This window comes from Pelobates fuscus, chromosome 11 (assembly GCF_036172605.1).
Source record: "Pelobates fuscus isolate aPelFus1 chromosome 11, aPelFus1.pri, whole genome shotgun sequence".
NCBI lineage: Eukaryota > Metazoa > Chordata > Amphibia > Anura > Pelobatidae > Pelobates > Pelobates fuscus.
In genome coordinates, this window is record NC_086327.1 from 47051668 (window position 1) to 47074653 (window position 22986).

The 22986-nt window shown below is 40.9% G+C and overlaps 1 protein-coding gene across 1 annotated transcript in view; it reads left to right on the forward strand.

Annotated features, from left to right (window-relative positions):
• The window catches only part of GRIN2D (glutamate ionotropic receptor NMDA type subunit 2D), a 420255-nt gene that overhangs the window by 354428 nt on the left and 42841 nt on the right, over window positions 1-22986 (forward strand). Inside the window, exon 11 of the mRNA XM_063436111.1 lies at window positions 1772-2004. Coding sequence (XP_063292181.1) covers window positions 1772-2004 — 233 coding nt within the window. The remainder of the gene's footprint in view (window positions 1-1771; window positions 2005-22986) is intronic.

A 22986-nucleotide genomic window follows, 5' to 3' on the forward strand; every position in this document is an offset into this window, starting at 1 on the left:
CAAGTTTTTCAGCACATTTTTTGTGCTGAAAACCCCCAACTCGGCTTATACTCGAGTCAATTGTCTGTATTATGGCAATTTGTATTGCCATAATACAGACAGGGGGCTGTGGGGGCTGCAGAGCGTTTACTTACCTTTCCTGCAGCTCCTGTCAGCTCCCTCCGACTCCGCGCCGGTCCGTTCAGCACCTCTGTCAGCTCCCGGTGTAAGTCTTGCGAGAGCCGCGGGGTCATAGTGCGGCCGCGAGACTTACACTGGGAGCTGCACGGACCGGCGCGGAGGATGAGGGAGCTGACAGGAGCTGCAGGAGAGGTAAGTAACAGCTCTGCCAGACCCCTCCTACACAGTGCCCATCCACTGGACCACCAGGGAGTGAAAGCCCCCCTCCCTGCCATGTATCAAGCAGGTAGGGGGACGGAAACAAAATAAAAATAATAATAAAAAATAATTCAAAAAAATAAAAATAATAATTAAATAAAATAAAAAATAATAATAAAAAAATAACATTGCCCACCCCCCACCAAGGCTCTGCAACACACACGCACACACACTGCACTCATACACACACACACTGCACTCATACACACACACTGCATTCATACACACACTGCACTCATACACACACACTGCATTCATACACACACTGCACTCATACACACATGCTGCACTCATATGCACACACTGCATTCATACACACACTGCACTCATACACACACTGCACTCATACACACACGCTGCACTCATAAACACACTGCACTCATACACACACTGCACTCATACACACACTGCATTCATACACACACACTGCATTCATACACACACACTGCGTTCATTATATACACACACTGTAAATAAATATTCAATTAATATAATATTTTTAGGATCTAATTTTATTTAGAAATTTACCAGTAGCTGCTGCATTTCCCACCCTAGTCTTATACTCAAGTCAATAAGTTTTCCCAGTTTTTTGGGGTAAATTTAGGGGCCTCGGCTTATATTCGGGTCGGCTTATACTTGAGTATATACGGTAAGCCAAAAACGTAACATACAACTCCTTAGCAATATACACACTCATTTATACATATTACACAAATAAAATATTGTCAATTATTAATTCAAATGTTTTTGTAGTCACAAAATTCAGAATAAAGCATTTCTAAAGAGGTTCTCAAATAGAAATAGTGCAGAAAAGTGAGTCTATTCAAAAACAGACACAAAGTTAGGGAAACATTAGATGCCACTACTATTAGCTGTCTTAGCTGAATTATAGTTAGAGATGATGTCAAAGGATTGGGGAGTGTGAAAAACATGCCAGATGTGAGACCTAAGACTTTAACTATTAAACCATTAAAAAAACTTATTGAAAACAAATTCATCATAGGTTAGAGGGGACGGTGGACACTGTCTAGGTCAGGCATAGGTAACCTTTGGCACTCCAGATGTTTTGGACTACACCTCCAATTATGCTTTGCCAACATTATGGGTGTGAGAGTATTATGGGGGATGTAGTCCACAACATCTGGAGTGCCGAAGGCTGCCTATCCCTGTTCTAGGTTATTCACTCTCTCGGCCTCTTTTTCTGTGTGTCACATCTAATCCAAACACTAGTTGTGTATAATTTGCTTCTAGAGCCATTGTCTGCATGATTGCCACTAAGCTATTTGTGTGTGTTTTTGCCTATATTCAGTATTTACACAGCTTTTCCAGTTTGATTATCAGTGCACTCATACGTAACATTTTCTGAATTGTGTCTATTTGTTTATCTTGACAGATGAGATTGAGATGCTGGAAAGACTATGGTTGTCTGGCATTTGCCACAATGACAAGATAGAGGTGATGAGCAGCAAACTAGATATTGACAATATGGCTGGAGTGTTCTACATGCTGCTTGTAGCTATGGGTTTGAGTCTTCTAGTGTTTGCATGGGAACATCTGATATACTGGAAGCTACGTCACTGCATGAGACATTCTGGGAAGCTGGATTTCTTGTTGGCATTCAGCCGGGTAAGTACAGCAAAATAATTCTGCTATTTTATTGTTATTCCAAAATAATTTCCTACACACAAACACACACAGTAAATAGATATTTTACCTATTTAACCCCTTCCCGACCGGGGACGGAAATTGTCCATCAACCTTGTCCATCAGTTAACGACCGTTGACATAAAATTTCCGTCATTTACTAAAGTTAACCCCAGATCGCCGCGATCACGGTGATCGCCGCGATCACGGTGATCGCGGGGTTAACGGTGCTCCGGTCTGCCTCTGTATTAGAGGCAGACCGGGAGCACCCGATCAGGCTATCCCAGCACTGGTGCTCCACATACTCACCTTTCGCCTCCATACACTTCCGGGTTCTGTGTGAAGGGCAGGGAGACGGATCAGTGCTGATCCTCCTCTCCCTGTGTGTAAAAAAAAAAAATAAGTTAAATCCCACCCCCCTTTTCCCCTGCTTTAATAAAATTAACCACTTCCCTGCCAATTGATCACGGACTACAGTGATCAATTGGCAGGGTATACATTTTAATGTCATCTGATTATTTTTTTTTACCCCTGAGGGTTAATTATTATTTTTTTAACCCTCAGTGGTTCAATTTATTTTATTAATTAATTTAAATATTTAAAAATGGTATATTTAGCTAGCTGGCATGGGTGGAAGTTAGTGGGGAATTGGGGAATTTGGTGTTAGGCTAACTAGGGGTTAACGTTAAAAAAACTTCAAATTAAAATAAGCTTTAAAAAGGTAAAAAAAAAAATTAAAAATGTTTTAGTAACTTTTAAGTAAAAAAAAAATACCTCCCCCCTTTACCCAGTCTAAATAAAAATTAACCCCTTCCCTGCCAGTTGATCACTGCCTACAGTGATCAAAATACAGATCGCAGTATTATACTGTGATCTAATTTTTTTTAACCCCTGAGGATTAACTTTTATTTATTTGTTTAACCCTCAGGGGTTCAATTTATTTAATTAATTAATTAATTTAAATATTTTATAATTATATATTTTGCTATCTGGGGTGGGTGGGAGTTATGGGAAAATGGGGAATTTTGGGTTAGTGCTGTTTACTGCTAGTTAGGGGTTAATGGTAAAAGAAAAGTTTAGAAAAAAAATGTAAAAGTGTAAAAAAAAGTTAAGATAGTGTAAAATATTTAATAAGAAAAAAAAGTTTAAAAACGGGTTTTACAAAGTAAAAAAAGTTTTACAAAGTAAAAAAAATACATTTAAAAATGCTCATTACCACTACACTTGGTACAAGCTAGCGGAAAAATTATCCCACGCTAAGGTTCAAAATATGCCTTTTGAATTACCCTGGGATGTGGCTCTTTCTATGTGAGTGAGGCCAGTATTAGAGTCTTAAGTTTTAGTTTTTACGTTATTACCCTATGTTTTTCTCTATCTGTGTTTATTTCCAGATTGTGTCCGTGTTTGGGTAATATTATTATATTTTTTATTTTATTTGAGTGCTCTCACCGTCTGTATTTTAAATTGTCTCAAGTATATAATATGTGTTGGTGCAATAAACGAGAGAGATGCAAATTGCAGTTGAACGCATACAGCAAGAAAATGCAAAAATTGCTTGTGTCATTAAGCGTAAGACAAGCTTCTAAAGCTGTGTCCTTAAGGGGTTAATAACAATATTAGGTGTGCGTATTTCCTCATTTTGTAGCATTACGTCTTTGAATTTAAAAGGATGGTGTTTGGATGTTTAAAACAATATTTCCACAACAAACCTGACATTTGAAGGTTCAAAACATTTGTATTTTTTTTACTGTGAAACAAAAAATTATTAAAATTAAAACATAAATGTATTGGTTCCAAAAGTGTTCACCTCTATAGCTGTTAAACTTCTTAAACTCTGGTGCAAACAATTACATTTAGAATTACCTTTTAAATATATACAAAACTTAAGCTTTAATGATGAAGAAAGGCATATAAAACAAACAAAAAACATTACAAATTCCATTCAGAGTTTGTATAGTGTCATGTAAGAGACACAGTGAAAATATGAAAATAGATTCTGTGGTTTGATGATAACAAAGCTGAACTTTCTTAGCTAAAAGCAAAAGATGATGTTTAATACACAACACTCCGACAATACTATAACCTCTGTAAAGCATGATAGTGTTGATATTATGTTTAGGGATGGTTTTCATTGGCATTGGTCCAAATTAAATAGAAGATGGATGGACAGACACAAATGCAGGGAGAAAAATATGTCAACGTTTGTAATACACATGGGATTGAGGATAATGACCATAACCATTATGTCAAAGCTAAACTAGAGTGGTCTGAAACCAATAATATGAATGTCTGGACTGAGTGGTCCAGTGAAAGCTATGACCTCCTTGCAATTGATGACTAATTGTCCTCTGCAAGATGAATGGACAAAATTTCAGGATTCAGATACCTAGTTTTGACTCTGGCTGAAAAATACTTAAGAATCCAATAAATGTCATTTTTTTAGATATGGAATGTAAATCAAATGGTCTCTTTGGACTTTTTAAAGTCCAACTTAAGATATGCAGGTAATGCATAGCAATATTTTTTCTGTGCGCACTGTGGAAAGGTTTTATCTTGTTTGGTCTCACCATAATGCTTTTGGTACCGAGCCACATTCTCAGAGAGACTTCAGCTTCCAGACCAGAACCAGCGCCATGCTGATGAGGCCCACAAGGTCAAATTTGCAGTCCATTGTTCCTGGTCACTTGGTCACTGATCCTTCTGGATCATAGTCCATGCTAAGTTTTTTTTTTTTTTTTAAAAAGCTGTCTTTAAAACAGTGTCCATTCGTAATAATGTTTGCAGAAATGCAGCATGAAGTTGAAACAGGATTTCTGTCGGGGCTCATTTGCATAATAAACTGTGAATCCTGGGATAGTTGGGGAAACATGATCTTGTTAGCTTCTGTGCCCAAAGGGGGCTTTATAAGGTCCAGCTTGAGATATACAGGTGATGCATAACAGTATTTTTTCTATTTGCACTGTGAGAAGTTTTATATATATATATATATATATATATATATATATATATGTATATATATATATATATATATATATATATATATATATATATATATATTGAGGTGCTTTGCTAGCTAAATGTTGTTTATGTGACCTTTATTTTGCCTATTTATATTCTTTATTACCCTTTTATGATTTATTTTTTTATCATTTGTACCTTACAATGCATTGAAGGTCTAAGGAATATGAACAATGCTATATAAAGACACAGAGAAGCTCTTCCTTTGTGTTCTATTATATTGGTTTTCAGTTCAGCACCAAGACGTATTTATATAACCTCTATCTCATTTCAAACAAGAATTTCTTAAGTTGATAGAAGTGGTTATCCGTCATCTTTACGGAACACAATTAAATTATGTGTTTCAGAAACTGGGTAGGAAAATACAGTATGTTCTGTATTAACTTGGTTTGTTCATTTTAATCGCTTTTTGATTCTGCATTATTATGCTATAGAAATCTGTGCTGTATTACCATAATCACAAGAACAATGTTATATATGTTAAAGACTAGCAAGGCTTCAAGAATTTAATCCTGTCGTTTCTTGCGGCAGAAAAAATATGGTTTTGTCTTTCTTTGCCTTGTTAACTATTCACTTATAATGGTCAGCAAAGGGGATAGTGGTGCCAAATATAATAAAATCAACCTTCTGTAGGTTAAGGATATGTGCAACCTACAAAGGATAATTATTCTAGTTCAACATTGGTTTTCTGGTATTGCTCTCCTTTTCAGCTATATAGCGTGACTGACTGACTCAGCTAGCTCCATGTGGGATTGAATTAGCATAAATCCTTGCAGGTAATACATTCATTTATACACAATTAATGGAACATCCAATAGCTATTCCTTGGACTTCACCCATTATATATTTTTCTCAAAACTGAGGCCTTTTTAATAAGGAGTTAGGTGGAAAGTAGAAGATAATGATATTTTAGAGTGAAAATAGGAGCTTTATGATATTATCCGAGTATAGTACATATAACAAATGAGAACACTGCCTCTGTCGGCCTTCATTCTCCCCATAATGCATTCTGCTGCATTGTTTGTTCTGATACCTTACTATCAAGGCCAGTATTACGTTTTTCAGCAGTCTGAGCTACAGTAGCTCTTCTGTGTGATTGGACAAGATGGCTAGCCTTCGCCCTTGTTAAAGTCACCCAGATCTTTTCGCATGCCCATTTTTCCCACTTCCAAAAAAAGAAATTTCCAGAATTGACTTTTCACTTACTTGTTACTATATCCCACCCTTGACAAGTGCCATTGTAACTATATAGTCAATCTTACACACGCACCTGTAAACGGTTTTAATGTGGTAGCTGATCAGTATATGTAAAAAAAATAATTCCCTGTTGTTGTATATTATTGAAAGACATAAGATGGTCCAGGCACTCAAGGCTCAAAAAATAAGCTTATTGAGAGAGAATGTACAGCAATGTTTTGACCTCCCAAGAGGTCTTTGTCAAACTAATACACAAAGGCAAGCAAAACATATACGTATGTGGTACATAATTAACACTAAAGTGCAAAACAGGGCAAGGATCAGCATTAACAATTAGCTTATTTGGCATTAAAAATAAAATACATGTACGAACCAGAGGGTATACCTAATAGCGGCACAGAGACAACACATGACATCATATACCCAACTGTTTAAGATTAAATTATTTGCAGTAACATTAAAGGAATTTACAATATTAACTGCATTATTACTAACCTAATGTGTGCAAAAGTCAAAAAGACACTGAAGATCAACACACCAATTTTAAATGCTAAAAATCATTTGTTTAGAAGACCTGAATAAATAACAAATCCACATTTGGCGTATGAGAAATTCCACCCCTCCAGACCGCCACGGCCGGCGCCATCACGTCAATCACCATCACGTTAAGTGATGATGTGGCTCATAGGCGCAGCGTCGGGGGTTGCACCCAGACATCACACCTCATGGTCCACGCTAAGGGCAAATTTAAGAGTCAAGTCACATATGGGTCGTTCAAAGGGCCCCCCAAAAAATGTATAGTAATACAATCAGTTGGCGAAATCGTGTCATGTGAGTGTAGTAAAGGCAACACATTGTGGCTCAAAAGGGAAAATTGACAAAAGAATAAAAAAGCCAAATAAGAAAAATAATGTTCAAAATGCAAAAGGTGTAATATAAAATAGATATATAAGTGTATAAATAATATAGAAAGAAAATAAGGTCTAAATTCCTACCAGCAAATACATATGAAAGGAAATATAATAACTGTCAAAAAATATATTTAGACTTTCAAAAAAATCGACCATAAATGTATCAGTACACCTTAACCAAGTTCATACTGTAAAATTCCATATATAGCAGTGAAAAATAATGTGTACAATATAATTGATCACAGCATGCTACATGAATTGCAAAAAGTGCAAAACATCTGCAATATAAAGACTACATTTAGTAAAGAATACTAATTATAGTGCAATAGTTTCAAGTGTAATCACAGATTGTGCTAATTCAAATAGCCGCATGGTTAAATAAAGTGCTGGAGTGTTATAAATAAAAATAAATTAATAAAAGTGGTACTAGTATATGTAATTACATTCATAATATGTGCTAAACTAAAATTCACTAGAAAGAATCATTGATAAAAGATGTGCAACTAAATGATATTGAAAATATTAATATCCAGTGTTCACCAATTTAATTCTTGGAATAGTTCATGCAAATGGTAGTATACATAAGGAACCAGCACCAGACGTTTCATTGATAGTAATCTGCAGAGGAAAAAACTGTAAAACCCTCATTAGAGAATAAATAAAACCTCAAGCGAAAATGAAAACAAATAAAGTAAAGTCGAGTCAAGACATCTAAGGCTAAGCGTATCCAATTCATGCATCCAAAAAGCCTTCCTGTACAATAATCTCTTAATTCTGTTAACTCTTATTAAATACCCTTCTGTCACTTACCTAAATTCAGCACCGATGTCTCCTGGTGCTGGGTCAGACTCCGCCTCCTCTCATGACATCAGCCAACATTGGGGACTTAATGCGCATGCACACCGAGTGCCGCTCCTGCATTAGGCCTACCCCATAGAAAAGCATTGAATCAATGCTTTCCTATGGGATTTTAGCTGACGTTGGTCACCCAACGTCCCAGAAGCGTGAAGTGAAGTTACCCCTGCTATGTAATTATTGCAGTTTATCAATAACTGCAATGCTTACAGTTGCAGGGTTAAAGTGACAGGGCCACAGCACCCAGACCAATTCAATGAGCTGAAGTGGTCTGGGTGCCTATAGTGACCCTTTAATGACACAATTAATATTGTAATGAACTTTGATATTACTGCAAGTTAATTGAATCTTAACCACTTGGGTATATGATGCCTCTGTACTGCTATTGGCTGTACCCTCTAGTTTGTAGTTTTTTTTTTTTTTTTTTTTTAAATTCTTTATTTTTGTCATTGTTTATAATATTTTATAATATTTTCAGTGTCATTGGGGTGGGGGTACAGAAAAGAACAAGGGAATAAAATTATTGTTACAGAGGTCATAAAGCTTATTTACCATTGTGATGACAATCATACATAATATACTTGCAAGGTAAGGTCTTTCATTGGTTGCAATATCACACGTATGTTGGTACTTTTGTGCTATCCATGCAACATTTGTTGCTGCGCTGATTCTAAGGGTTAGGGAGGGGTACAAAAATAGAAGGGGGGGTACGGGTACCCTGTTTTCTTATTTTTGGTTTTTAACCTCGTTGTTTTCAAGAAAGGTTATGTTCCTTGTCGTTGGTAGAGGGTACAGGGGAGGGTGAGGCAACAGGGAGGTGGTTCAAACAGTGTCAAGCGTAACATTGTTGGCATTAACAGTCATACTGTATAAGCATGTTAGGTACAATTCGTCTTTGGTTACTTTAATTGCTGTGTATCCGGGTACCAATACTTTGTGTGTAACCTTTAAGATTGTTCTGAATCTAAGAGGGGGGGGGGGTACAAAAGTAGTAGAGGGAGGGGGTACGGGTGCCCTATCTAGTTCGTTCACGTTCTAGTTCAATATTTTCCGCAATTTAACATGCGTGTTGGGTTGTGTACCTTGATAGGTATAGGTGGTAGAACAGGTGAGGGGTTGAATAGGGTTGAAGGGGGGTGTCGGGTCCCCTATCTGACCTGTTTTACCGTTCGGTTTGTGTCCCCGTGTAGTTATGTTGTCTTATGTATTCATGGTCGGCATATTAGTCTGTGGCCGAGTCGGTGAGCGTACAAAGGTAAGTCGATGGGGTCATGAGTGGAGGGTTGGTCTCAAGGTAGTACATTCTCATGGGGGTCTCTTTCTGCTGTTATATGGGGTACGGTAAGGCACGGGGCCCCGGTCCGGAGGGGTCAGATATGCTCTGGGTGTTCTTTTGGTTTTAGGGTTACTCCCTGTTCTTGCGCAGTGGGGGGTTCCTATTGTTTCGAGTCTTTTGTTTCCTATATTATAGTTACCAAGGTAGGGATGTGTCTCCCTCGATCCAAGGGTCCCAAATTTTGTGGTAGCGTTTAGGTGTGTCGTGGAGCAAGGATGTGAGTTTGTCCATTTGTATGTGATCTAATATTTTTTTTGTGATAGTTGTCGGGGATGGGATTCGGGGGGTCGACCACAGTTCCGCTATTGCTCTTCTAGCTGCAAGAGCTATGCGGGCGCTAAGTTTGTTTTCTGCTCTTGTGAGTTCTTCCAGTGGTTTTGATAATAGTAACGCCCATGGGTCTAGTGGGTATGGTTTGTGCAGTATTTTAGTCAGTAGGTTTGTGACCTTTGTCCATAGAGGTTTGATCTTGGGGCAAGTCCACCAACAGTGGAGGAATGTCCCTTGTTCGCCGCATTGTTTCCAGCATGTGTCGGGTGTTTTGTGTATGATTGCTAGCCGTTTGGGTGTGAGGTACCATCGGAATAGCATCTTATATGCTTGTTCTGTATGTGTTACACAGATGGAAATGGTCGCCGTAGCGTCCCAGATATCAGCCCAGTCTGTGTTGTCTCCTGGAGGTCCCAGCTCCCTCTCCCACGCCGCGATGTATGGGAGGGTGACCTGGGTGGGATGGGTTGCTAAAGTCGTGTATAGGTCGTATATTTGTCCTTGTCTGGTCGGGCATTTCATGCACTCCTTTTCGAATCGGGAGAGAGTTGCTGTGCCTGCTTGCTGGATTGTCGGGTTTGAGGCGAAGCTTCGTAACTGGATGTACCTAAAGTGATCGAACGTCGTCAGTGTGTCGGCGTCTTTGATTTCCGTGTATTGAATCACCTTGTTATTTAGATATAGGTGTTGGAGTCTGTCTATGTCCCTTTGATCGAAGCTGGCAAATTGAGTTGGAGTGAGCCCTGGTGGGAATAGCTTATTTCTCCATATCGGGGTCATTGGAGAAAGGAATGAGGATAGATCGAATTTATTCTGTAATTTATCCCATAGGTCTAGAGAGTGGGTAATGGCTGGGGCAGTTGGGGGGGGCAGGGGTCGGTGGGGTCTTGGGACCCACATGTAGAAGGATGGAAGGTCTCTTCCATATATGGTATGTTCTATATCTACCCATCTTTTGGTTTGCGGGGGTGCGTGCCAATGTTGGATTTGGGCCAGTTGAGCAGCTGCATGGTAGTGTGAGAAGTTAGGTAGTCCTAGGCCTCCTTGCTTTTTTGGGATATAGAGGGTGGTTCTGCGGACCCGGGGTTTGCGGCCGCTCCAGATGAATTTGTCGACCGCCTTTTGTAGCGTTTTGAAGTCTGTTGTGTTGAGGGGTATGGGTAGTGTTTGGAAAAGATATAGTAGCCTGGGAAGTAGGTTCATTTTTACGGAAGTAACTCGACCAAGCCATGATATTCCCAAGGTCTCCCATTTTTGGAGATCGGCATGTGCTTGGCGTAATAGCGGTGTATAGTTGTTTTCGTATAGGGTGTGTAGGTCAGCTGGAAGTTGAATTCCTAGGTATGTTATGGCTGCCGGGCTTATTCGGAATGGGTGTTTGTGTTTGAGGTCAGTTAGTTGTGTTTCCGAGATTTGTATTGGTAGTATTTCCGATTTTGCGATGTTTAGTTTGTACCCTGCCACTTCAGCGTATTCGTTTATGGTGTCCAATAAGGAGTCTATGGAGTGATCTGGGTTAGTGAGTGTGAGGAGTATATCGTCTGCGTAGGCGGATACCGTGTACGTTTCGCCCCTGATGGTTATTCCCTCTATGCTAGGATTGGTGCGGATAGCGTGGAGGAGAGGTTCTAGTGACAATGCGAACATGAGGGGTGAGAGAGGACAGCCTTGTCTCGTGCCGTTTAGGATCGGGAATCTAGGTGGGGAAATGTTGGGGAGCAGAAGGGCTCCCTGTGGGGAGTGGTATGTTGCCCGTAGGAATGCTAGAAAGGGGTTCGGGAAATTCATGTGTTCTAATGTGCGATAGAGGAAGGGCCATAGTAGGCGGTCAAATGCCTTTTCGGCATCCAAGGAGATCACTGCGGTGGGGATTTTGCGGTGTTTGGCTAGCCAGATGAGATCAATGTTTCTTCGTGTGTTATCTAACGCTTGCCTGTTGGGTATAAAGCCCACCTGATCTGGGTGTATTAGCTTGTCTAGGTATGGATTAAGTCTTGTGGCCATCATCTTGCTCATGATTTTGAGATCTACGTTAAGTAGAGAGATAGGTCTATAGTGATCCGGCTCTGTGAGGTCTTTGTTAGGTTTGGGGAGCAAGCATATGTTCGCTGTCGTCATGTCCGGTGGGAGATGGTCTCCCTTCAGGGTAGCGTTAAATACTGCGCAGAGGTGTTTGAGGAGCAATGGGCTAAATTCTTTGTAGTAGAGGGCGGTATATCCATCAGGGCCAGGGCTTTTGTTTGGTTTGCAGGCCCCCAATGCCGCTGCCATCTCTTCCACCGTCGCTTCAGCCCCTATGGCATGTTTAGCATTTTGGGGCAGGGTGGGTAGTTTTAAGCGCTGTAGGTATTTATCTATTATTTCTTGGTATGTTGCTGTCTCTTGGTTAAGGTGTGGGGAGTGGTTATATAGTGATTTGAAGTATTGTTGGAATGTGTCGCCTATCTGGTCAGGCAGATCGGTAAGTGTGCCCGTTTTTGTGCGTATGGAGGATATTTTCTTGGCTTCTATGCGTTTTTTGAGTCGTCGGGCTAGCATGGTGTCGGCTTTGTTACCCTTTTCGTAGTATTTTTGTTTAAGCCACATCATTGCTTTAGTTGTGTCTGTAAGGGTGAGTTGTTTAAGGAGGTCTCTAGTGGCGGTTAGATCGCGCAAAGTTTGTGGTTGTGGGTTGTGTTTGTGGTTCATTTCTAATCTTCGTAATTCAGTTAGCGTGTCCGTTATCTGTTGCATTTTTCTCTTTTTATGCGCAGAGGCAATGCTAATTAGGGTTCCCCTGATCACTGGCTTGTGTGCAGCCCATAGTGTTATTGCGTTGGTGTCGAAGTATTCTTTTATGGATTGAGCGAGTGATAGTCTTATTTGGGTGTCATGGAGGAGTATCGGGTTTAACCTCCAAGTCCATGGCCTTTTCAGGTCTGGTATGCGGATGGTGATAGTTATGTCTGCGTGGTCTGACCACGAGATATTACCTATGGATGTGTGGGTTATCTGGGTTGTCAGGTTCGGAGAGATAAGGAAGTGATCTATGCGTGAGTATGTATTGTGTGGATTCGAGTAGAAGGTATAGTCGCGGTCGGATGGATGTTGTGCTCTCCATATATCTACTAGTGTTTGTGTGGCTAGGAATTGTGCAAAGTATGCGTCATTTCTTGATGGTTGAGATGTAGGCACCCCGCGGGTCGACCTGTCTATGGCTGGGATATGCGTGGCGTTGCAGTCTCCACCTATTATCATTCTCTTGCCTGTGTAGACTTGTAAGTGGGATGCGTAGTGGTTCCAGAACGTGCTATCTGGCACAGAAGGGGCATAAACCGAGCTTACGACGTAGGGGGTTGCGCCTAGTTTGCCTTCTATCGTGACATATCGGCCTTGTGGGTCTGCGGTGCTCCTGACGTCTGTCAGGGGGCAAGTGGTTTTTAGTAGTATCGCTACGCCTTTTGTTTTTGTGGTCGGGGAGTGGGCCATGTAACTCCGATTATAGTATCGATTGGTAAGGGGGAATGACCTTTTGGTTGTGAAGTGTGTTTCCTGTAGGAGTAGTATATCTATGTTTTGCCTGTGGGCCCATCGTAGGAGGCTATGTCTTTTGGTGGGTGCGTTAAGACCCCTGGCATTGATGGAGACACATTTCAGTAGGAGGGGCATTATGGCGGTTAAACGTCCAATATGGTTATACTATTCGCCTGGACGTGTAGAGTATCTGTGGTCAGTGGCCGGGGCGGTGGTCGCGCCCAAAGGTGGGCCGGGGTCCCGTGCCTTGGGTATAGGGCGAGGAGGGAGGTTGAGGAATAGGGGCGAGGGGTGGGTGGGGTGGGGATAAAAGTAGACTAAAGGTGGGGTTCTCCCTATAAGGGCCCTAGGGGGCCTGTCTATTGGTCTTATACGTTGCCAATAGGTGGTGGGGTGGGTCGCCTGACGGCTCCTTAAGGGTCAAAAGTGGTAGTGGATAGAGTAGTGGTCTACGGTGGCGGGTAGCCAGAGTCGCGGTCTGGTCCTTTGGTCAAGTCATTGCAGTTATCTTATTAGCACGTAGTTGTGTGTGCCACAAGTCGATGTCCGCGGCATCACCCCCCCCCCCAGCCGCCCCCCCATAGGGTGGGGCAGCCGGGGGGGGTGGGGAAAGGCCGCGTGTGTGTGTCGCCAAGGGGCGAGTGGTAGGTTTGTGTACTGTACCCAGAGTCAGTCGTCATTTGAGGGATGTGGGTCTTTCCCATAGGGCGATGCGTCTCAGTGTGGTCGTCTTCTATTGTTGCAGTCATCACTGGTGTTTAGGGTGCCATGGTAGGGGGCCACTGGTTATACATTAGCGTTCCTGAGCAAGATAAAGTAAAAAACATTTGAACATCATCGCTTTACATTAATACAGTTATGGTTATATAAGTGCTAGTACATTCTCTTCGCATTCTTATACCATACCCATTCCTGTCAGTATTGTGATTTCGCCTCATTCCCATCTTGTTTTAGTTGTGTTACCTCTACATGCTCTCCCCTTAGGTGAAGTAGGTTTAGTGGTTTACATGTTGCGGAGGAGCAGGGACTGAGCTGCCTTTATGTTATAGACTGCTAGTTGTCCAAATACTATACAATCTATGGTATCTCTTTCGTGCATGGTATTAGGCCATTAGGTCTGTCCTGGCTGCTTTGGTGTGGCTAAGTATCTATGTTTCTATTGTGAGTAGTTCGGTTCTCTGGTGTCCCTGGGTATCGTCTTTCCCATAACGGGATCTATTTATGGTAGCTTTACTCAGGTGCTGTCATGTGGATGTTGTGGTGCGTCCATTGCACCTTGTTCATTCTAGAGGTAGTGTGTATCCTGATATCATGGTCATTTGATCTAAATTTCCCCCCCCCCAGATTACTCGCTTTATTAAAGGACTGTGGTGTTTGTTTGTCCCCTTTTTTTTTTTTTTTTTATTAAATTTATTTATTTTATTTTTTTTCAATTACCGCATACCTTATGGATTGGCATATAAGCGTATAGATTGGTACCGTATGTACATTTTAGCAGTGATAAGGCGGATAGTAAATCTAGACCCTGTCCTCATAGGGTCGCCTGCAGCTAATTTAGCCTGGGGGATATATTCAATTATACATTGGAGGATATAAGCACAATCTGTTCTTATTGAGTCAATGTTGAGATGTTGGTCTCTCAGGTGCGGTGATACCTGGGTCAGGGTATGTGCACCATATTGCTTTAGGTGTTTCGTGTCCCCTTTGAACCCACGTATGTTATAGTTATGGCTATTCCTTAAGATTGGATGCTGGGTGGGATAAGCCCAAATGGTTGGGGGTGTTATGAGTGTGCAAGTGGGTGGAATCGTGGATATGTCTCAGCTATGGGTATACATTTGGTTATTATCATGTCATGCATAAGCAAGGAATACTTAAGTGTCCGTAATGGGGGATCATCGTCCGTTTATCTTGCTGGTGGCGGTGGCGTCTGAGGCTGTCGGCATATCGTCTCTGGGTGAACTTCAGTATGTCAAGCGTTGGAGTCTCTGGGTGTGGGAGCAAACAGTCTGTGGCAATGTGTTGATCGGGGTCTTCATGTCAGTTTGCGGTGTTCAGTTCTGAGCGCTGGGGTTCAGGTTATCAGGAGGTAGCCGGCGTTGGTGGTGAGAATCTCTTTCCCTTCGGGTGGATGGTGTCTGGGCTAGGTCGGATCCCTCTCCATGGTTGGTCTCAGGGTGAGGTAGGCCCAGTCGTTCCGCGAAGTTGGCCGCATCTGCGATGTCGTGCAGGGTGTACGTGTGATTATTCCGGCGTACCGTGAGTTTAAAGGGGTGCCCCCAGGCGTATCGAATTCTTCGTCGCGTTAGTTCCAGGGTGAGTGGTTTTAATTCTCTTCGTTTCCTCAAAGTACTGGGGGCTAGATCCTGGAAAAACATCACCGGGTGGCCTTCTATTTGGAGGGGGTTGTCTCTGGCTGCTCTCATTATGGCCTCTTTTATGTGAAAGTAGTGGAGCCGGACTATCACATCCCGCGGTCGGGCCATGCCTGGTGTAGGGGCTCGCAGGGCTCTGTGGGCACGATCCAGAAGGAGCTCGGCCGGAGGTGCCTCTGGGAGCAGGCTGCAAAATGTCTCCCTGATGGTGGATGCGAGGGATTCCATGTCGATCGTTTCGGGTATGCCTCTAATTCTTATATTATTTCGGCGAGACCTGTTGTTGAGGTCTTCCTGGGCATCCTCGAGTTGCTTCATTTGTTCCCTTAGTTCTTTGATGGCCTGATCTTGCGTATCTGCCCTGGTGGTGGTGTCGGCCATTTTATCTTCTAGTGAGCTGGTTCGTTGCACGAGGTCGGTGAGGCCTGCTCTTATGGGCGCCAGATGCTTAGAGAATTCTGCGGCCATATTAGCCTTGATATCGTGCAGTAATCCACGGAGGTCTTCTCTTGTGATAGGGTTAGTGTTTTGGTGGTGGCTAATATCGCTTGCCGTCGAGTCGGAGTCATACTCCTTTGGGTCTCCGGCCTTTTGTTCCTCCTCCGGCCTGCGGGTTTTGAAAATCGGGGCCACTGCCGACCCCTGCTTGGATTTACGTCCGCCGCCCATATTGCCGGGTACACCGTCGATGGCAGGTTTAGGGGTGAGTTTTTTTGGGTGGCTTTGGCTGCAATTGTTGCTAATATTCGCTTTTGTAGGACCAGGTAGTGCGGAGCTCTAGCAGAACGCCGCCATCTACACCGGAAGTCAAGCGCCGCCCCCAGTTTTTTTTTTTTTAATGCCAATTAAACTAATTGTTAAACCTACACCTTCCCCTGTTTTGCTATTGTTAATTATGTACTATGTATATATATATATATATATATATATATATATATATATATATATATATAGTTGCCTTTGTATAGTAGCTTGAAAAATACCTCTTGAGAGGTTGAAATGTTGCTGTACATTTTCCCAATGAACCTGATTATTTTTTTATCCTTGAGTGCCTGGACCATTCTCTGTCTTTCAACTACAGGATTGAAGTTTGACCTTCCTTGAATTCTGTTTAGTATCTTGATTCTAAAGGGAGTGCGGTATTCCTATTTCTCATCTATCCTTTTTGTATTATGGCAAACGTCTTGCCGCAATTGTTTAGCAATAGTCAATCCCAACTTTTCTTCTAAATCTAGTAGGATGTTCCTTTTGTAATAGACCCACATTGCCCTCTATTTCCTAATGTAGTTGTTTGTTCTACCTTCTACTGTTGAGTCTATAATTTGAAGCCCGTTTTGACATGTTATTGATTAATGTAACTCTCTATCATTGAAATAACTATTCATACAAAGCATGGTTGGTGTAGCTAATGTTGCAACTCATGCTGTTCTGTGTTTAGCTGACATAAGTAAAACATTATAATATTGATCCCTTTTAATGCAATATAGTGCAAACTTTGACTTACCAATGGGAAAGCATTGGATTGGCTGAGATAATCCATTCTAATTATGTCAGTCAAGGAGGCAGATCGGGGGGGGGGGGGTAGGGAATAAAAATAAGATTTACGTCTATTGAAGGGGTGCAAGGGGCACTGGGGCTGGCTAAATAGTGTTTTTAACTCTAAAGGGTCACCAGAGACATGGTACTTATTATTTATTTATTTATAAAATATTTTACCAGGAAAGATACATTGAGATTTCTCTCGTTTTCAAGTATGTCTTGGGCTTTCAAGTATGTCCTGGGAGACTTATGAGACCAGGCTGCTGATACTGCTGCTAATGTAGGTCGCTCCGACAGAGGCACATTAAACTTTCCGTTACCAGCCCACTATTACCAAGTTCCCCTTCACTTACCAATCCATTGGCAATCTCTTAGGTTGCTTTGAAAGTAATCTGGCACAGAGCTCCATGATCACAACAGGCCTAGCTACCCTAGTGCCCCTACACCACCAGTAGTACTACCAGTACAGGTAACTACCCATCCCATGCTTCAAATTAATTTTATACTAATATTAATATTTTAATATGCAAAGTGGTCAAGGGGTTAATGTTTCCATCACACTTAAACCTTCGTATTCTCATGAAAGTGTCATTCCTATCCAACCATGACTTTGGAGGGAATGTTTTCCTGTGTTAGATTTATCTAGAAATAAGTTTAAGAAGGGGTATATTACAAAGCATTACAAAAAGCAACCATAATTAAGAAACCAATTTAATTTTGGAGTGGGGATATGGTAAAGGTTGGGATAGTTCTGACAATGTATGCAACTAAAATGTAAATTTACACCAAAAACAATGTGTCTTATTTACAGACTGATTTCTAAACATATTTCTTGTAGTTTACAGACACATTACTATGAGTGTTATCATTTTAAAAGCTTGGTTATAGATTCTGATACACCAACATTTTAATTTCTATCATTCTCTATGTTATTTAAACCAGTTTAAAGACACACCAGCTCATCTAATTGGTACTCTACATAATAATAGTATGACATTAAAACAGATCCTTATTATCAGCAGGGATGGCATATAGCCTGCTGCTTTTTAAATCTAACTATTGGTGGATATCTATATTTGTTCGTAGTCTGTTCTCTTTAGGGTGTACCTTGTTCAGTTCTACATCAATGCCCAACCATTCAGTTATCTTTATAGAGTTACATCGGACTGCAGGCTGTGCATAAACATCACAGTTATCTATGACTTTCCCCTCCCGCTTCTTTGAAATATTCTGCATTCATTTCCTCTGCCGTGACAGCGATCATGTAATTAAAATGCCAACCACATTAGCAACTGCCTGAGAAATGTGTCTCTTTATCACACTTGGCTTTCTCAGGTGATTCCACTCATTTTCCCCCTATTCTAACCTCCCTCTTTCATATATGCATTTTTCCACCACTTGTCACTGTTTTTCAGGAATTAATGACCTGAAACAAGGACAAACAGAAAAACATATTATTATATCGTTCTGGAGAGAGAGAGAGAGAGAGAGAGAGAGAGAGAGAGAGAGAGAGAGAGAGAGAGAGAGGGAGAGAGAGGGAGAGAGACAGAGATGCGAAGGGAAAAAAGACATCCGGTAAGAGGCATATAAAAATAATTTGTATCACCGGTCCTCTTAATCAAGGACTACCTGCCCAGTTATAGTATAGAGTGTGTTAACCCCATTTAATCCTTTCATTGCCAGACGGATGAGCAAATCAATAGGCAGTGAGTGAAGTGGTTAAAATACTTGCATTTGCAGTGTTGTGCGACGGCTGTGAAATATTTGTAATTAAAAATCAATGCACTGCTATGCCTGCTGCCTTGTAGCACGTGGAGACTACATGTAGAATGTTTAATTATGCTAAGAATATATTCTTGGCACAAGTCTTCCTTTTGCAGTAACTTATTTCACTTTAGCAGCATGGTATATCTATAGAAAATTGGCTATCTAGAAGTATAAAAGAAAAATTTGAATAAATAAATGACACACAGAAACACAGAACACTCTTATGATTTGATTTAATTAAATTAGCTTAAACTTGTTGTCAAGGGACTGGCCAATGCAGCAGCGTTTACCAAATGCCATTTTATAGAGGTAGGAATTCTCATCATGTGACGGAGACAGAAGCAATCACACATTGCCATATTTCCAGTCAAAGGTTGCTTACCATTATGCAACAGATGCTGTAGAATTAATCAACTGCTATACTCAAAGATGTAGTTAACTCACTGCATAGACGTAAGCGTTTACCAGCTGTCACTGATTGTTTGATGATACCACTTTATACATCAGCTTTAATATCCTTAGTCATTGTTACCATTGTATCTGAAATCTAAATATAGCTGTAAATATAAAAATTTCACTCCAGTGATTAAGGTATCATTCAAGTGATGCATATATCATCTTAGACAAAAAAAACAAGGTTTTCTCGATGACCGCGCAAAAAAAAAAGAAAAAGAGAAAAACTTTTAAACAAACACGATACCATATATAATTATACATACATAATATTAGTGTGAAACTTCTGTATATGCAATGAGATACAGCTTTAAATATAAATACATACAAATAATAGTGCAATATGTAATGACAAGTAAGGGTTTAGTAAATATGTCAAAAATGCACTCAAGCCTTGTGGAACTATTGGAAGCACTCTACTGATGATAGCACAGATGATACATTCTTAGTCTTAGTATATGTGACAGCCAGAGATAGTAGACTAGTAGATACCTTCAACATGTTATTACGTCAATACTGGGTACAGGAAAAAACAAGAGACGGAACAAGACTGAAACAGCACTGGAAATTCCTTAGGATTAATTGCAACCTCTATATAAATTAGACAGACCCAGAAGAACTCCACACTTTTGAAAAAGCCCTCAAGGTGAAATGCGTTGAAAGTGTTATTCCATTTGGATTAGCTTTACATTACTTTTGCTATTAATTGTTTTATACTTCCCCTTTAATAAAATTATCTCCATTACCAATACCTTCTGGAGAAAACTATGTACTGCTTGATTTCCTGCCTCCATTGTATCCATGGTGGGCAGTGGCGTACCTACCATGGTTGCAGGAGTCGCAGGTGCGACCGGTCCCATCATTCCATGGGGTTCGGCCACAGCTGCAAACCCTGCAATCGTGGGCCAGTTGGGGGGGGTACAGTCACTTCACTTGTAAGGGGCCCAGGCCACCTGTTGGCCCCGCGAGCCCTGGCCTCTTACAAGTACACAGACCCGGTCAGGGAGACCTTTTGATCTCCCTCTCTGGGTCTTTGCAGAGTTTGTGCAACAGGAAGGGGAGGAGGCTCTCTGCCTTCACCCCCGCGCTGAGTCCTGGCTTTCCAAGCATTGCAGTGTTAACTATAGCAAAGCTCGTTTACACATGGTGCCCGGACTCGCGGAAAGAGCCTTAAGCCAGCAGAGAGCCTCTGCAGCACCACCAGACCGCCAGGGAATATGCTGCCCCCTCCCTGGATACTGATAGGACACAGGGAGGGGGAGATATATTAAAAACAAATTTTTTATTACATTACAAAATAAATATTAAAAAAATGCTCCTTTTTAGCCCCCACAGCCCCTACCCTACCCAGCAAACACGCTCTCACACACTGCATCCCTACACACACACACACACAAACACACACACACACAGTATCCCCCCCCCACACACACACACACAATGCATCCCTAAATACACACACACACACAATGCATCCCTACATACACCCACACGCGCACACACTGCATCCCTACATACACACACACCCACACGCACACACACTGCATCCCTACATACACACACACAATGCATCCCTACATACACACACAATGCATCCATACACACACACACACACAATACATCCGAACACACATGCAGTGCATCCCTACATACACACACAGAAACACACACACACACACACAAAAACCTGCTGAGAAACGCATGAAGGCCATTATAACCAAGGTTGAGTGCCGGTATTTTTTGTCACTGTATATATAGTAATTTGCCTATAATCCCACTTAATTTTGCTCCCATAATCTGCATCTTCACTTGCGCATTACCCAACCACACTTAATTTATGCAATATTTTTTTGTGGTTTTGACCTCATGCCACTTTAAAAAAAGTACAAATAAATTGTTTACTAATTTCTTCCGTCAAGAGAGAGCGTTCACCTATCATTTTAAGTCTGTATATGCAACTTTTAATTTTATCTTATGGGTATTCTGTCATTCACCTTTTTTGATTCATAGAACACAGCTATGAACCCACTTAGTTTCGTCTGTAGAACTTGCACCTACATAAGCTAAATACCGTACATCAAATTTTAAACTTCTTAACCTTATTTCCTTACTTGCCCAGCACCAAAAGTGTTAAGACAGTATATGCTATACTATTTTTGACATACTCGTGTATTTAAAGTTTATTGGATGCTTTCTCCCATGACGCAATGTCACACGTTGACTCTGTCACCTTTGATGCCGTTTTAGTTAAGATTTACCTTTCATTAAACATACATGGAAAATGAATTGTGTTTCTTCTGGGATCTGGTAATGCATAGAAGTCACCAGTGGGGTAAAAATCATCTATATTAGTGATCGAGAAGCTGGCTTGGTACTTCTTGATTTTATTTTATTTTTTTTAACATTGACTTTCCATTACAAAACTTTTGACTAGAAAGAAGCAATTTTAAAACGTTAGTCTTAAATGCAATATCTGTATCTTTTGTAGCACAAAATTACTTTTCATGCAGAACAGCAGCCACAGTGGTTTTGGAGGTGCTTGTAATGTTTGTAAGCTATCATACCTTTTTGCGAGCAACATAAAAGTTCTCCTTTTAGTGCTTTTCACAGGCTCTGTAATACATGAGCTTTGAGACTGCAAAAGTCTCCTCTTCAGAAGTAACTTCTAAAGGAAATGCTTTTGTGGTCTCAGAGCTGATTTATAACATCTATGGATTTTGAGGGGAAACTTTCATCCTGGCCTCATAAAAGCTATTGCAATGGACGGAAAACTACTTAAAATGGATCAACAGTTTGATAGTGCTGCTATTCAAACATGCCATGTCTACACTTTGTGACTTTGAAACATTTTTGTTTCAATTAATATAATTTGCTGCATATATTAACATTTTTACTTTCTGGAATTCTGTTGAACTAGCTTGGAGTACATGAGAGAGACCTAGAGGACAGCAGTGTCAGAAATGTTCCTCAGAGGCAACAGAAACAGTTTATTAGATTTCTTCTAATTAGCATGGATTCAACAAAATCAACAAAGTGTATCCGGGAAAGCTGGTGCATGTGTGGCCCCCAAGGACTGGAGTTTGACACTCTTGCTACAATATGACACAAATTGCCATGGAACAAGTAAACCAGCTGTAAACATAATGTTTTATTAACCCAGCAGGAACCAGGACTATCAGGAATATAAAGAGCTACTAACCCTTTCACTACCAAGCAGTTTGCAAAAAAAATATGTGTGGCGTGGAAAGTAATGCTTACGGTATTATTCATTTCAGTATGCCTCGATAGCACGTTATGTAATGGAAACAAAAACAACAATGTTGACTGTAAAGAAAAACTTACAAAATCCTAATTAATGAGGTTACAAATAGGAAAACAAAGTTTTAAATAAATAACATGTAATATATACCTTTTTCCTCACTTAGGGGATGATGTGACATGGTGACTGTGTGTGCGTGGGGGGGGTGATGTGACGGGGTGACTGTGTGTGCGGTGGGACTGATGTGACAAGGTGAGGGTGTATGGTGGAAAAGGGGGGATGTGCAGGGTGATTGTGTGTCAGTGAGAGGAAGTGATGTGAGAGTAACTGTAAGTGTGCAGTGGGCAATGTGACAGGGGGATTATCTGTTTGTTTGGGGGGGATATGTGTTCCAGAGTGACATACCCTATACATCTCCAAAATCTTAGACTCCTTAACCCTGTGTACCTCTCAAGGTGAACTGCCAACATT